Raw genomic sequence first — 16,618 nt, 5'->3', positions numbered from 1 at the left:
CAGTACTTTGTAGAGCCACCTTTTGCTACAATTACAGCTGCAAGTATCTTGGGGTATGTCTCTATAAGCTTGGCAGATCTAGCCACTGGGATCTTTTTCCCATTCTTCAAAGCAAAACTAGTACAGCTCCTTCAAGTTGGATGGGTTCTGCTGGTTTACAGCAATCTTTAAGTCATACCACAGATTCTCAATCGGATTGAGGTCTGAGCTTTGACGAGGCCATTCCAAGACATTTAAATGTTTCCTCTCAAACTGCTGTTGCTTTAGCAGTATGCTTAGGGTCATTGTCCTGCTGGAAGGTGAACCGTCCTTCCCAGTCTCAAATCTCTGGAAGACTGAAACAGGTTTCCCGCAAGAATTTCCCTGTATTTGGCACCATCCATCATTCCTTCAATTCTGACCAGTTTCCAAGTCCCTGCCGATGAAAAACTTCCTCACACCACTACCATACTTCACTGTGGGGATGTTGTTCTCGGGGTGATGAGAAGTATTGGGCTTGCACCCGACATAGCGTTTTCCTTGATGGCCAAAAAGCTACATTTTAGTCTCATCTGACCAGAGTATCTTCTTCCATCTGTTTGGGGAGTTTCCAACATTTTGGCGGACATCAAATGTGTTTGCTTATTATTTTCTTTAAGCAATGGCTTTTTTTCTGGCCACTCTTCTCAATAAAATTTAAATTTAACCTTTATTTATCTAGGCTAGTCAGTTAAGAACAAATTCTTATTTACAATAACGGTCTACCGGGAAACAGTGGGTTAACTGCCTTGTTCAGGGGCCCAGCTCTGTGGAGTGTACAGTTGAAAGTGGTCCTATGGACAGATACTCCAATATCCACTGTGGAGCTTTGCATCGCCTTCAGGGTTATCTTTGGTCTCTTTGTTGCTTCTCTGATTAATGCCCTCCTTGCCTGGTCCATGAGTTTTGGTGGGCGGCCCCCTCTTGACAGGTTTGTTGTGGTGCTATATTCTTTCCATTTTTTAATCATGGATTTAATGGTGCTCCGTAGGATGTTCAAAGTTTCTGATATTTTTTATAACCCAAACCTGATCTGTACTTCTCCACAACTTTGTACCTGACCTGTTTGGAGAAGTCCTTGGTCTTCATGGTGCCACTTGCTTGGTGGTGCGCCTTGCTTAGTGGTGTTGCAGACTCTGGGGCCTTTCAGAACAGGTGTATATATATAATGAGATCATGTGACAGATCATTGCACACAGGTGGACTTTATTTAACTGAAGGTAATTGGTTGCACCAGATCTTATTTAGGGGCTTCGTAGCAAAAGGGGTGAATACATATGTACATACCACTTTTCCGTTTTTTAGTCTGTCTCGTCGTTCTCGGTGATCGGGCCTACCACTGTTGTGTCATTAGAAAACTAAATGCTGGTTTTGGAGTTGGCCGTGCAGTCATGAGTGAACAGGGAGTACAGGAGGGGACTGAGCAGGCACCCCTGGGGGGGCTCCAGTGTGGCGGATCAGAGTGGCGGATGTGTTGTTACCTACCCTTACCACCTGGGGGCAGCCTGTCAGGAAGTTCAGTATACAGTTGCAGAGGGAGGTGTTTAGTCCCAGGGTCCTTAGCTTAGTGACGAGCTTTGAGGGCGCTATGGTGTTGAACGCTGAGCTGTAGTCAATGAATAGCATTCTATATGTTGTGTTTTTGTGCAAATACTCTTGCAAAAAGCTGTTGGTAACCAATGATACTTTTTGAATAATTGAAAAGGCATTGCTGCTATCCAAAATAGCCCCTTTGATATTCATTAATATTCATTCAAATCAGAGTAAATTCTTTGTTACTAAGATCATAGTTTGACTTCAGTCATTAGATATCATTTGATCTGTTCACTATTATTCTACAATGTAGAAAATAGTAAAAATATTAGAAAAATCCTGCAATGAGTAGGTGTGTCCAAACCTTTGACTGGTACTGTATGTCAAGGGGTCGGTGAGTAACTGATAGGTAACAGAGTAGCAGGTAGGTAACAGAGTAACTGGTAGGTAACAGAGTAGCAGGTAGGTAACAGAGTAGCAGGTAGGTAACAGAGTAACTGGTAGGTAACAGAGTAACTGGTAGGTAACAGAGTAACTGGTAGGTAACAGAGTAGCAGGTAGGTAACAGAGGAACTGGTAGGTAACAGAGTAGCAGGTAGGTAACAGAGTAGCAGGTAGGTAACAGAGTAGCAGGTAGGTAACAGAGTAACTGGTAGGTAACAGAGGAACTGGTAGGTAACAGAGGAACTGGTAGGTAACAGAGTAACTGGTAGGTAACAGAGGAACTGGTAGGTAACAGAGTAACTGGTAGGTAACAGAGTAACTGGTAGGTAACAGAGTAGCAGGTAGGTAACAGAGGAACTGGTAGGTAACAGAGTAGCAGGTAGGTAACAGAGTAGCAGGTAGGTAACATAGTAACTGGTAGGTAACAGAGTAACTGGTAGGTAACAGAGTAACTGGTAGGTAACAGGTAGTTAACAGAGTAACAGGTATGTAACAGAGTAACAGGCAGTTAACAGACGTGGAGGCATGATGATATGGAGGCATGATGATATGGAGGCATGGTGATATGGAGACATAGACACATGGTGATATGGAGGCATGATGATATGGAGGCATGGTGATATGGAGGCATGGTGATATGGAGGCATGATGATATGGAGGCATGGTGATATGGAGGCATGGTGATATGGAGGCATGGTGATATGGAGGCATGGTGACAGACACATGGTGATATGGAGGCATGGTGATATGGAGGCATGGTGATATGGAGACATGGTGATATGGAGGCATGGTGATATGGAGACATGGTGATATGGAGGCATGGTGATATGGAGGCATGGTGATATGGAGGCATGGTGATATGGAGGCATGGTGATATGGAGGCATGGTGATATGGAGGCATGGTGACATAGACACATGGTGATATGGAGGCATGGTGATATGGACACATGGTGATATGGAGGCATGGTGATATGGAGGCATGGTGACATAGACACATGGTGATATGGAGGCATGGTGATATGGAGGCATGGTGATATGGAGGCATGGTGATATGGAGGCATGGTGATATGGAGGCATGGTGATATGGAGGCATGGTGATATGGAGGCATGGTGATATGGAGGCATGGTGACATAGACACATGGTGATATGGAGGCATGGTGATATGGAGGCATGGTGATATGGAGGCATGGTGATATGGAGGCATGGTGATATGGAGGCATGGTGACATAGACACATGGTGATATGGAGGCATGGTGATATGGAGGCATGGTGATATGGAGGCATGGTGATATGGAGGCATGGTGACATAGACACATGGTGATATGGAGGCATGGTGATATGGAGGCATGGTGATATGGAGACATGGTGATATGGAGGCATGGTGATATGGAGACATGGTGATATGGAGGCATGGTGATATGGAGGCATGGTGATATGGAGGCATGGTGATATGGAGGCATGGTGATATGGAGGCATGGTGATATGGAGGCATGGTGATATGGAGGCATGGTGATATGGAGACATGGTGATATGGAGGCATGGTGATATGGAGGCATGGTGATATGGAGACATGGTGATATGGAGGCATGGTGATATGGAGGCATGGTGATATGGAGGCATGGTGACATAGACACATGGTGATATGGAGGCATGGTGATATGGAGGCATGGTGATATGGAGACATGGTGATATGGAGGCATGGTGATATGGAGGCATGGTGATATGGAGGCATGGTGATATGGAGGCATGGTGATATGGAGGCATGGTGATATGGAGGCATGGTGATATGGAGGCATGGTGATATGGAGGCATGGTGATATGGAGGCATGGTGATATGGAGGCATGGTGATATGGAGGCATGGTGATATGGAGGCATGGTGATATGGAGGCATGGTGATATGGAGACATGGTGATATGGAGGCATGGTGATATGGAGGCATGGTGATATGGAGACATGGTGATATGGAGGCATGGTGATATGGAGGCATGGTGATATGGAGGCATGGTGATATGGTGATATGGAGGCATGGTGATATGGTGATATGGAGGCATGGTGATATGGAGACATAGACACATGGAGGCATGGTGATATGGAGGCATGGTGATATGGAGGCATGGTGATATGGAGACATAGACACATGGAGGCATGGTGATATGGAGGCATGGTGATATGGAGGCATGGTGATATGGAGGCATGGTGATATGGAGACATAGACACATGGAGGCATGGTGATATGGAGGCATGGTGATATGGAGGCATGGTGATATGGAGGCATGGTGATATGGAGACATAGACACATGGAGGCATGGTGATATGGAGGCATGGTGATATGGAGACATAGACACATGGAGACATGGTGATATGGAGGCATGGTGATATGGAGGCATGGTGACATAGACACATGGAGATATGGTGATATGGAGGCATGGTGATATGGAGACATAGACACATGGAGACATGGTGATATGGAGGCATGGTGATATGGAGACATGGTGATATGGAGGCATGGTGATATGGAGGCATGGTGATATGGAGGCATGGTGATATGGTGATATGGAGGCATGGTGATATGGTGATATGGAGGCATGGTGATATGGAGACATAGACACATGGAGGCATGGTGATATGGAGGCATGGTGATATGGAGGCATGGTGATATGGAGACATAGACACATGGAGGCATGGTGATATGGAGGCATGGTGATATGGAGGCATGGTGATATGGAGGCATGGTGATATGGAGACATAGACACATGGAGGCATGGTGATATGGAGGCATGGTGATATGGAGGCATGGTGATATGGAGACATAGACACATGGAGACATGGTGATATGGAGGCATGGTGATATGGAGGCATGGTGATATGGAGACATAGACACATGGAGGCATGGTGATATGGAGGCATGGTGACATAGACACATGGAGATATGGTGATATGGAGACATAGACACATGGTGATATGGAGGCATGGAGACATAGACACATGGTGATATGGAGACATGGAGACATAGACACATGGTGACATGGAGACATGGAGACATAGACACATGGTGATATGGAGACATGGAGACATAGAGACATGGTGATATGGAAACATAGACACATGGTGATATGGAGACATGGAGACATAGACACATGGTGATATGGAGACATGGAGACATAGACACATGGTGATATGGAGACATAGACACATGGTGATATGGAGACATGGAGACAGAGACATGGTGATATGGAAACATAGACACATGGTGATATGGAGACATGGAGACATAGACACATGGTGATATGGAGACATGGAGACATAGACACATGGTGATATGGAGACATGGAGACATAGACACATGGTGATATGGAGACATAGACACATTGTGATATGGAGACATGGAGACAGAGACATGGTGATATGGAAACATAGACACATGGTGATATGGAGACATAGACACATGGTGATATGGAGACATGGAGACATAGACACATGGTGATATGGAGACATGGAGACATAGACACATGGTGATATGGAGACATAGACACATGGTGATATGGAGACATAGACACATGGTGACATGGAGACATAGACACATGGTGATATGGAGACATGTAGACATAGAGACATGGTGATATGGAAACATAGACACATGGTGATATGGAGACATGGAGACATAGACACATGGTGATATGGAGACATAGACACATGGTGATATGGAGACATGGTGATATGGAGGCATAGACACATGGTGATATGGAGGCATAGACACATGGTGATATGGAGGCATAGACACATGGTGATATGGAGGCATAGACACATGGTGATATGGAGACATAGACACATGGTGATATGGAGACATGGAGACATGGACACATGGTGATATGGAGACATAGACACATGGTGATATGGAGACATAGACACATGGTGATATGGAGACATAGACACATGGTGATATGGAGACATAGACACATGGTGATATGGAGGCATGGTGATATGGAGGCATGGTGATATGGAGACATGGAGACATAGACACATGGTGATATGGAGGCATGGTGACATAGACACATGGTGATATGGAGACATAGACACATGGTGATATGGAGACATAGACACATGGTGACATGGAGACATAGACACATGGTGATATGGAGACATGTAGACATAGAGACATGGTGATATGGAAACATAGACACATGGTGATATGGACACATGGAGACATAGACACATGGTGATATGGAGACATAGACACATGGTGATATGGAGACATAGACACATGGTGATATGGAGGCATGGTGATATGGAGGCATGGTGATATGGAGGCATGGTGATATGGAGGCATGGTGATATGGTGATATGGAGGCATAGACACATGGTGATATGGAGGCATGGTGATATGGAGGCATGGTGATATGGAGGCATGGTGATATGGTGATATGGAGGCATGGTGATATGGTGATATGGAGGCATGGTGATATGGAGACATAGACACATGGAGGCATGGTGATATGGAGGCATGGTGACATAGACACATGGAGATATGGTGATATGGAGACATAGACACATGGTGATATGGAGGCATGGAGACATAGACACATGGTGATATGGAGACATGGAGACATAGACACATGGTGACATGGAGACATGGAGACATAGACACATGGTGATATGGAGACATGGAGACATAGACACATGGTGATATGGAGACATGGAGACATAGACACATGGTGATATGGAGACATAGACACATGGTGATATGGAGACATGGAGACAGAGACATGGTGATATGGAAACATAGACACATGGTGATATGGAGAAATGGAGACATAGACACATGGTGATATGGAGACATGGAGACATAGACACATGGTGATATGGAGACATGGAGACATAGACACATGGTGATATGGAGACATAGACACATGGTGATATGGAGACATGGAGACATGGACACATGGTGATATGGAGACATAGACACATGGTGATATGGAGGCATGGTGATATGGAGGCATGGTGATATGGAGACATGGAGACATAGACACATGGTGATATGGAGACATGGAGACATGGACACATGGTGATATGGAGACAGACACATGGTGATATGGAGGCATGGTGATATGGAGGCATGGTGATATGGAGACATGGAGACATAGACACATGGTGATATGGAGACAGACACATTGTGATATGGAGACATGGAGACAGAGACATGGTGATATGGAAACATAGACACATGGTGATATGGAGACATAGACACATGGTGATATGGAGACATGGAGACATAGACACATGGTGATATGGAGACATAGACACATGGTGATATGGAGACATGGAGACATAGACACATGGTGATATGGAGACATAGACACATGGTGATATGGAGACATAGACACATGGTGACATGGAGACATAGACACATGGTGATATGGAGACATGTAGACATAGAGACATGGTGATATGGAAACATAGACACATGGTGATATGGAGACATGGAGACATAGACACATGGTGATATGGAGACATGGAGACATAGACACATGGTGATATGGAGACATGGTGACATAGACACATGGTGATATGGAGACATAGACACATGGTGATATGGAGACATGGAGACATGGACACATGGTGATATGGAGACATAGACACATGGTGATATGGAGGCATGGTGATATGGAGGCATGGTGATATGGAGACATGGAGACATAGACACATGGTGATATGGAGGCATGGTGACATAGACACATGGTGATATGGAGACATAGACACATGGTGATATGGAGACATAGACACATGGTGACATGGAGACATAGACACATGGTGATATGGAGACATGTAGACATAGAGACATGGTGATATGGAAACATAGACACATGGTGATATGGAGACATGGAGACATAGACACATGGTGATATGGAGACATGGAGACATAGACACATGGTGATATGGAGACATAGACACATGGTGACATGGAGACATAGACACATGGTGATATGGAGACATGGAGACATAGACACATGGTGACATGGAGGCATGGTGACATATACACATGGTGATATGGAGGCATGGTGATATGGAGGCATGGTGGCATGGAGACATAGACACATGGAGACATGGAGACATGGTGGCATGGAGACATAGACACATGGAGACATGGAGACATGGTGGCATGGAGACATAGACACATGGTGGCATGGAGACATGGTGGCATGGAGACATGGTGGAATGGAGACATAGACACATGGTGATATGGAGGCATGGTGGTATGGAGACATGGAGGCCGGGAAAAGGAGCTAGTGAACTCAGGGACCTTAAGATAGGACCCGCTATCCGTGTCTCTCAATCTGGACAAGGCTAAAGAATGTTGAAATGTCATAGAATGGGCTTGTTGCCTATGAGGACAGATGAGTGATGTTAGACAGATACGAGTCCTGGAAGGGGACCCCAGTGCGTGTACATTTCTACTGAAAAGGGTTTTGTGTTTCTCTCTATATTTATCCCTCAGTGATCATCCAATAATCTCCTTTTCTGTGTCATTATTTTCAGCAAGGTCTGACATTTAATATTAATAGTGATTTCTGTTTGATGTCTAACTAAAAATAAATCATCTGAGATGATATGCAACCACGTGTTTATATATATATATATGGTCTCTCTTGTCCAACCACGTGTTTATATATATATATGGTCTCTCTTGTCCAACCACGTGTTTATATATATATATGGTCTCTCTTGTCCAACCACGTGTTTATATATATATATGGTCTCTCTTGTCCAACCACGTGTTTATATATATACATGGTCTCTCTTGTCCAACCACGTGTTTATATATATATATGGTCTCTCTTGTCCAACCACGTGTTTATATATATATATGGTCTCTCTTGTCCAACCACGTGTTTATATATATATATGGTCTCTCTTGTCCAACCACGTGTTTATATATATATATGGTCTCTCTTGTCCAACCACGTGTTTATATATATATATGGTCTCTCTTGTCCAATGCGACTTACTCTTGAAGGGCCAATCCATTTAGCTACAGCCATTTTGGATTAATAAATGAATTATATGTACGCATTGATTTGTGATTAATATAAAGTGTAAATGCCTCATGAGCTTTCGTTCAACTGTCGCCCCACATTCAGAACCCGACATATAAGCTTGTTCTAGGCCAATGTTTGCAAACAATGCAAATGTAAACAATCGCTGTATAGCCTCAAAACATGGTTTAAAACTACACATTTGATATTCCGTGGATGATCAGTCCTTGGAGCTCTGTCTATGATTTTGAGAGTGGTTACATTTTCTCCAGCCCCGTCCCTCAGCTTTTTTTTTAACCCCGAGATCTCGTTATTGTTTCAACTGCTGATTGCCCCTTTTAACTCAGTAGGCCTATTCAGAAACAGACTGGAATCAGAATCACAACCCTGTCACTCTAACCAACAATCATTGAGGTTCACTATTTACTGTCGTGTCGCACTGCTTTGCTTTATCTTGGCCAGGTCACAGTTGTAAATGAGAACTTGTTCTCAACTGGCCTTCCTGGTTAAATAAAAGGTGAAATAAAATTAAAACGTCAAAAAATTGGAGAGTCGGAACCATATTAACTAGAACCATAAAGCTGAGGTAAAATGTATTTCGCCATCGCACGGGAAGGAAACGCCTTATTTGGTATCTGGTTCAGTATTATTGTTCTCCCCTTCCTCTCTGTGCAGAACAGTACAGAGAATTAACTCACACAGATGGTAATTCATATGTTTTGTCGGAGGAGAGACAGACAAGCGCCAGGCACCAGGGACTAGCAGAGGGCACTGCAGCCACCTCCGCTAGACTTTTGTTTTGCCCAGTTAGTAAACCTGGTGCTAAGTGATGTCAACATTTTGGGATTATAATAATGAATGGAATTTATATCTGCTCTCTGTCTGTTTCAGGAAGTGGGGGTCATGGGCGGGGCCAGCAGAGAACCCCTATTGCCAGATGAGGTATGAGAGTGGAGAGCCCTGCTGGCAAGGCCCTACCAGAAACACCATGGTAAGTACTGGGATGTTACTGTACTGTAAAGGGCACAGAAACAGAGAGCCTTAGAGGGAGGGAGGGAGGGAGGGAGGGAGGGAGGGAGGGAGGGAGGGAGGGAGGGAGGGAGGGAGGGAGGCAGGCAGGCAGGCAGGCAGGCAGGCAGGCAGGCAGGCAGGCAGGCAGGCAGGCAGGCAGGCAGGCAGGCAGGCAGGCAGGCAGGCAAATAGACACAGACAGGCAGGTAGACAGGAAGACAGACATACAGGCAGACAGACAGACAATGAGGTAGGAAGACAGATAGACAGACAGACAGAGAGCCTTACAGACAGACAGACAGACAGACAGACAGACAGACAGACAGACAGACAGACAGATGAGGTAGGAAGACACAGACAGACAGACAGACAGACAGACAGACAGACAGACAGACAGACAGACAGACAGACAGACAGACAGACAGACAGACAGACAGACAGACAGACAGACAGACAGACAGACAGACAGACAGACAGACAGACAGACAGACAGACAGACAATGAGGTAGGAAGACAGACAGACAGACAGACAGAGAGCCTTACAGACAGACAGAGAGCCTTACAGACAGACAGACAGACAGACAGACAGACAGACAGACAGACAGACAGACAGACAGACAGACAGACAGACAGACAGACAGACAGACAGACAGACAGACAGACAGACAGACAGACAGACAGACAGACAGACAGACAGACAGATGAGGTAGGAAGACACAGACAGACAGACAGACAGACAGACAGACAGACAGACAGACAGACAGACAGACAGACAGACAGACAGACAGACAGACAGACAGACAGACAGACAGACAGACAGACAGACAGACAGACAGACAGATGAGGTAGGAAGACACAGACAGACAGACAGACAGACAGACAGACAGACAGACAGACAGACAGACAGACAGACAGACAGACAGACAGACAGACAGACAGACAGACAGACAGACAGACAGACAGACAGACAGACAGACAGACGTAGGAAGACAGACATGCAGGCAGACAGACAGAGGTAGGAAGACACAGACAGGCAGAAAGACAGAGACAAAGAGGTAGGAAAACACAGATAGGCAGACAAACAGACACAGACAGGCAGAAAGACAGGAAGACAGATATACAGACAGGCAGGCAGACAGGCAGGCAGGCAGGCAGGCAGGCAGGCAGGCAGGCAGGCAGGCAGGCAGGCAGGCAGGCAGGCAGGCAGGAAGACATGGATAGGCAGACAAACAGACACAGACAGGCAGAAAGACAGGAAGACAGATATACAGACAGGCAGGCAGGCAAAGAGGTAGGAAGACATGGATAGGCAGACAGACAGACAGCGATAGATGCCATTTTCATCCTCATGCTATCGTTGTACACTATTCACTAATAGAAAGACACTTTGTGAAACCACCGATTACTGAAGTCCCATAAAAAGTGAAACAAAAACAGGGCTGAAGACAGTAGCAGACATACTCTTCACCTACGTTTCTCTGTCAGTCCTGTCACTTCACACTCTCTCTCTCTCACAGAGTTCACAATGTCTCCTATCACTTCACTCTCTCAGAGTTCACAATGTCTCCTATCACTTCACTCTCTCAGAGTTCACAATGTCTCCAGTCACTCTCTCTCTCTCTCTCTCTCTCTCTCTCTCTCTCTCTCTCTCTCTCACAGAGTTCACAATGTCTCCAGTCACTCTCTCTCTCTCACAGAGATCACAATGTCTCCAGTCACTCTCTCTCTCTCTCTCTCTCTCTCTCTCTCTCTCTCTCTCTCTCTCTCTCTCTCTCTCTCTCTCTCTCTCTCTCTCTCTCTCTCACAGAGTTCACAATGTCTCCAGTCACTCTCTCTCTCTCACAGAGTTCACAATGTCTCCAGTCACTCTCTCTCTCTCACAGAGTTCACAATGTCTCCAGTCACTCTCTCTCTCTCACAGAGTTCACAATGTCTCCAGTCACTTCACTCTCTCTCTCTCACAGAGTTCACAATGTCTCCAGTCACTCTCTCTCTCTCTCTCTCTCTCTCTCTCTCACAGAGTTCACAATGTCTCCAGTCACTTCACTCTCTCTCTCTCTCTCTCTCTCACAGAGTTCACAATGTCTCCAGTCACTCTCTCTCTCTCTCTCACTCTCACAGAGTTCACAATGTCTCCAGTCACTTCACTCTCTCTCTCTCACAGAGTTCACAATGTCTCCAGTCACTCTCTCTCTCTCTCTCTCACAGAGTTCACAATGTCTCCAGTCACTTCACTCTCTCTCTCTCACAGAGTTCACAATGTCTCCAGTCACTCTCTCTCTCTCTCTCTCTCTCTCTCACAGAGTTCACAATGTCTCCAGTCACTTCACTCTCTCTCTCTCACAGAGTTCACAATGTCTCCAGTCACTCTCTCTCTCTCTCACAGAGTTCACAATGTCTCCAGTCACTTCACTCTCTCTCTCTCACAGAGTTCACAATGTCTCCAGTCACTCTCTCTCTCTCTCTCTCTCTCTCACAGAGTTCACAATGTCTCCAGTCACTCTCTCTCTCTCTCACAGAGTTCACAATGTCTCCAGTCACTTCACTCTCTCTCTCTCACAGAGTTCACAATGTCTCCAGTCACCTCACTCTCTCTCTCTCACAGAGTTCACAATGTCTCGTCTCTAACAGCAGGAATTTGTTCAATTAAAAATGTAGCATGTTTAATCATCTCATTTTTTACAGCGTCCCCCCCAACCCCTTCTTCCCCCCAACCCCTTCAACAGTTTAAATGGTTCCCAATCATCTGTAAATATATGTTCCTACCATCCAGAGGCCCTTTGAAAAGCCTCAATTGAATTCCTTTGATAACACTCCCTTTTCCAAAACGTGTGCATACGGCATAAATGAAGTCTCCGCGAGAAGAAGTCGTCCCTCATTATATTTGAAATGCTGAAGCCGGCTTTGCTCTTTTACCTCGGTGAAAAAGAGGCTTCTCTACCCCTTAGCGGGAGAATGGTAATGCGGGCAGTGGACGGCATTGTTTCAATGCCGGGTATGAAACTAATTCAAAGCCAAAGGAACCCGTGCGGTGTCCCTGTTTAAAAGACACTGGAACACTGGAAGGGTCGGTCTTAGTGTTTATTAATTAGATTCAAAAGGCTCGGGCTTATGTGTGTGTTATGGACCGTGGATTTGGTCTCTAACTGGAATATATTGTAGATATACCATATATATATATATACACTGCTCAAAAAAATAAAGGGAACACTAAAATAACACATCCTAGATCTGAATGAATGAAATATTCTTATTAAATACTTTTTTCTTTACATAGTTGAATGTGCTGACAACAAAATCACACAAAAAATGATCAATGGAAATCAAATTTATCAACCCATGGAGGTCTGGATTTGGAGTCACACTCAAAATTAAAGTGGAAAACCACACTACAGGCTGATCCAACTTTGATGTAATGTCCTTAAAACAAGTCAAAATGAGGCTCAGTTGTGTGTGTGGTCTCCACGTGCCTGTATGACCTCCCGACAACGCCTGGGCATGCTCCTGATGAGGTGGCGGATAGTCTCCTGAGGGATCTCCTCCCAGACCTGGACTAAAGCATCCGCCAACTCCTGGACAGTCTGTGGTGCAACGTGGCGTTACAGTATTATAGACACTATGACCTGGGATGTCCTATGATCTATGTAGAAGAACCCCTTACAGTATTATAGACTCTATGTCCTGGGATGTCCTATAGTCTATGTAAAAGAACCTCTTACAGTATTATAGACACTATGTTCTGGGATCTTCTATGTAGAAGAACCCCTTACAGTATTATAGACACTATGACCTGGGATGTCCTATGGTCTTCTATGTAGAATAACCTCTTACAGTATTATAGACACTATGACCTGGGATGTCCTATAGTCTATGTAGAATAACCTCTTACAGTATTATAGACACTATGTCCTGGGATGTCCTATAGTCTATGTAGAATAACCTCTTACAGTATTATAGACACTATGTCCTGGGATGTCCTATGATCTATGTAGAAGAACCCCTTACAGTATTATAGACACTATGACCTGGGATGTCCTATAGTCTATGTAGAATAACCTCTTACAGTATTATAGACACTATGTCCTGGGATGTCCTATAGTCTATGTAGAATAACCTCTTACAGTATTATAGACACTATGTCCTGGGATGTCCTATGATCTATGTAGAAGAACCCCTTACAGTATTATAGACACTATGACCTGGGATGTCCTATAGTCTATGTAGAATAACCTCTTACAGTATTATAGACACTATGTCCTGGGATGTCCTATAGTCTATGTAGAATAACCTCTTACAGTATTATAGACACTATGTCCTGGGATGTCCTATGATCTATGTAGAAGAACCCCTTACAGTATTATAGACACTATGTCCTGGGATGTCCTATAGTCTATGTAGAAGAACCCCTTACAGTATTATAGACACTATGACCTGGGATGTCCTATGATCTATGTAGAATAACCTCACAGTATTATAGACACTATGTCCTGGGATGTCCTATGATCTATGTAGAAGAACCCCTTACAGTATTATAGACACTATGTCCTGGGATGTCCTATAGTCTATGTAGAAGAACCCCTTACATTATTATAGACACTATGACCTGGGATGTCCTATGATCTATGTAGAATAACCTCTTACAGTATTATAGACACTATGTCCTGGGATGTCCTATAGTCTATGTAGAATAACCTCTTACAGTATTATAGACACTATGTAGAAGAACCTCTTATGTTAATAACTCTTCTGTAGCTTGTGAGGTCATAGAGCAAAACGTGCTCGTGAGAGTCTCTGCTTTTCTTAGATGGCTTTAATTAGTGTGTGGCTGAAACCGTTCAAACTCTACGGGTGTTTTCGTTAACATTCCCAGGATCCTCCTTTGTCTCACTAACACCACTCTAGCGCAGCCCCCCCCGACACGAATCCAAAGGGTACGACTCAGAAGTCTGTAGCTCAAACACACAATGTGTATAAAAGAGGTTATAGAAGTCCTAAATCACGGTGGTGTGACGGTGGGTCAATAATGAAACCTATCGCAAACAAAACATTAGTGCTGTCATTTACTGTGGTCCCATTTCAGAGAATACAACATGAACACACTGTCGACACCTAGCCTATGGTGTAATGGAAGGTTCTGGAAGGTTCTGCCTCGTGTGGTCGGTTTTGTGTGTTTTGACACTCTTATGTAGGTGTCATAACCAGCCGTAAAATAACACAATTTATGGGTCATGACCGCTGTTATGACATATCATGGTATGGTTATGACGCTGGGTGTCGAGTAAAATGGTAGCTGGGTGTCGAGTAAAATGGTAGCTGGGTGTCGAGTAAAATGGTAGCTGGGTGTCGAGTAAAATGGTAGCTGGGTGTCGAGTAAAATGGTAGCTGGGTGTCGAGTAAAATGGTAGCGTAATTTGTGTGTGTCTGAATGAATTCTGAACGAACTACAATTTAAGTGTTGGGCCTAATTTGATCATTAGTTCCTCTTATTCTACCACGGTATCACGACAGTAATTCTATATCAACAACAATAACATTCATACAACGAATGTGTAGAGATCCACAAATGTAAAGCTCCTTAAAATACACAGCAGAAATGCCACATATCTGGTGCTTCTCCACACAGTCCTCTTACGAGAGGCAAACGACAAGCCTCTTGACTTAACAATGTCTCTCTCTTCTATTCACTTCTTCTCCGTGACTATCTCCCTCCATTGCCTCGTTTGTTTTTCTAGGTCATGTTGATATGTGGGACAGAGACAGCCTTGAGATCGGTAAAGGAGCCCAGCAAATGCCAGTACGTCATGGAGCTTCAGACTCCCGCGTCCTGTCAGCCGGCGCTGAGGCAGCGGGGCATACACAGTGAACTTTGACCCCCAGGGACCAAGGGAGGGAGCCATGCAGCCCCCATGCCGCTGGTGACAGACTTTGTTTCGGGGCCACTCGGGCCCCGGTGTCCTCTGCCTTTGTGTCAGAACACATATCGCAATAATTGCTGTAGCTTTATAATATGTTTTTGTCTTCCGTTGTCTTGTTACCATGGTGTTTTTGTTCCTCCTGACTGTCACGTTGTTAATTTCCATTGTGTTTCGTTGAGCTTTGTGGAATTGAGGAATTTGAAGGAGTCTTTTCATGTAAAATGTTGTTCTAGAAATGTAGACATTTTAATTATACTTGCTGTGTGTGTGTTAGGTTCTACGCTTTTCAGTACAGCTTCTCTGTCATTCCTGTTAAAACAATTATAATCACAGTAGTTTCCAAACACTGTCTAATGACAGCATTAAGTCAATCTATGATCTTTGTAACAAAGAAATGACTCTGATTTGAATGAAAATAAAGGGACTATTTTGGATAGCAGCAATGCCTTTTCAAATAGTATCATCGGTTACTAACACTATTTTTGCAAGAGTATTTGCACAAAAACAACACAACATACTGTATAACAAAATATACAGTACCAGTCAAATGTTTGGACACATCTCCTCATTAGACATTAAAACTACGAAATAACACATGTAGTAACCAAAAAGGTGTTAAACAAATCGACATATATTTTAGATTCTTCAAAGTTGCCACCCTTTG

At 44.3% G+C, this 16,618-nt stretch overlaps 1 protein-coding gene across 2 annotated transcripts in view; it reads left to right on the top strand.

The window, feature by feature from the left end:
• The window catches only part of LOC124014322 (glucosidase 2 subunit beta-like), a 254,158-nt gene extending 237,761 nt beyond the window's left edge, over positions 1-16,397 (top strand). For both annotated transcript variants that reach the window (XM_046329175.1, XM_046329174.1), the window contains 2 exons: positions 9,920-10,019; positions 15,772-16,397. In XM_046329175.1, the coding sequence (XP_046185131.1) occupies positions 9,920-10,019; positions 15,772-15,909 (238 nt within the window). In that variant the 3' untranslated portion in view covers positions 15,910-16,397. The remainder of the gene's footprint in view (positions 1-9,919; positions 10,020-15,771) is intronic.
• Positions 16,398-16,618: the final 221 nt, after the last annotated feature.

The sequence above is a fragment of the Oncorhynchus gorbuscha genome, linkage group LG25, assembly GCF_021184085.1.
Source record: "Oncorhynchus gorbuscha isolate QuinsamMale2020 ecotype Even-year linkage group LG25, OgorEven_v1.0, whole genome shotgun sequence".
Lineage (NCBI taxonomy): Eukaryota > Metazoa > Chordata > Actinopteri > Salmoniformes > Salmonidae > Oncorhynchus > Oncorhynchus gorbuscha.
This window is presented reverse-complemented; position numbering and strand designations above follow the sequence as displayed.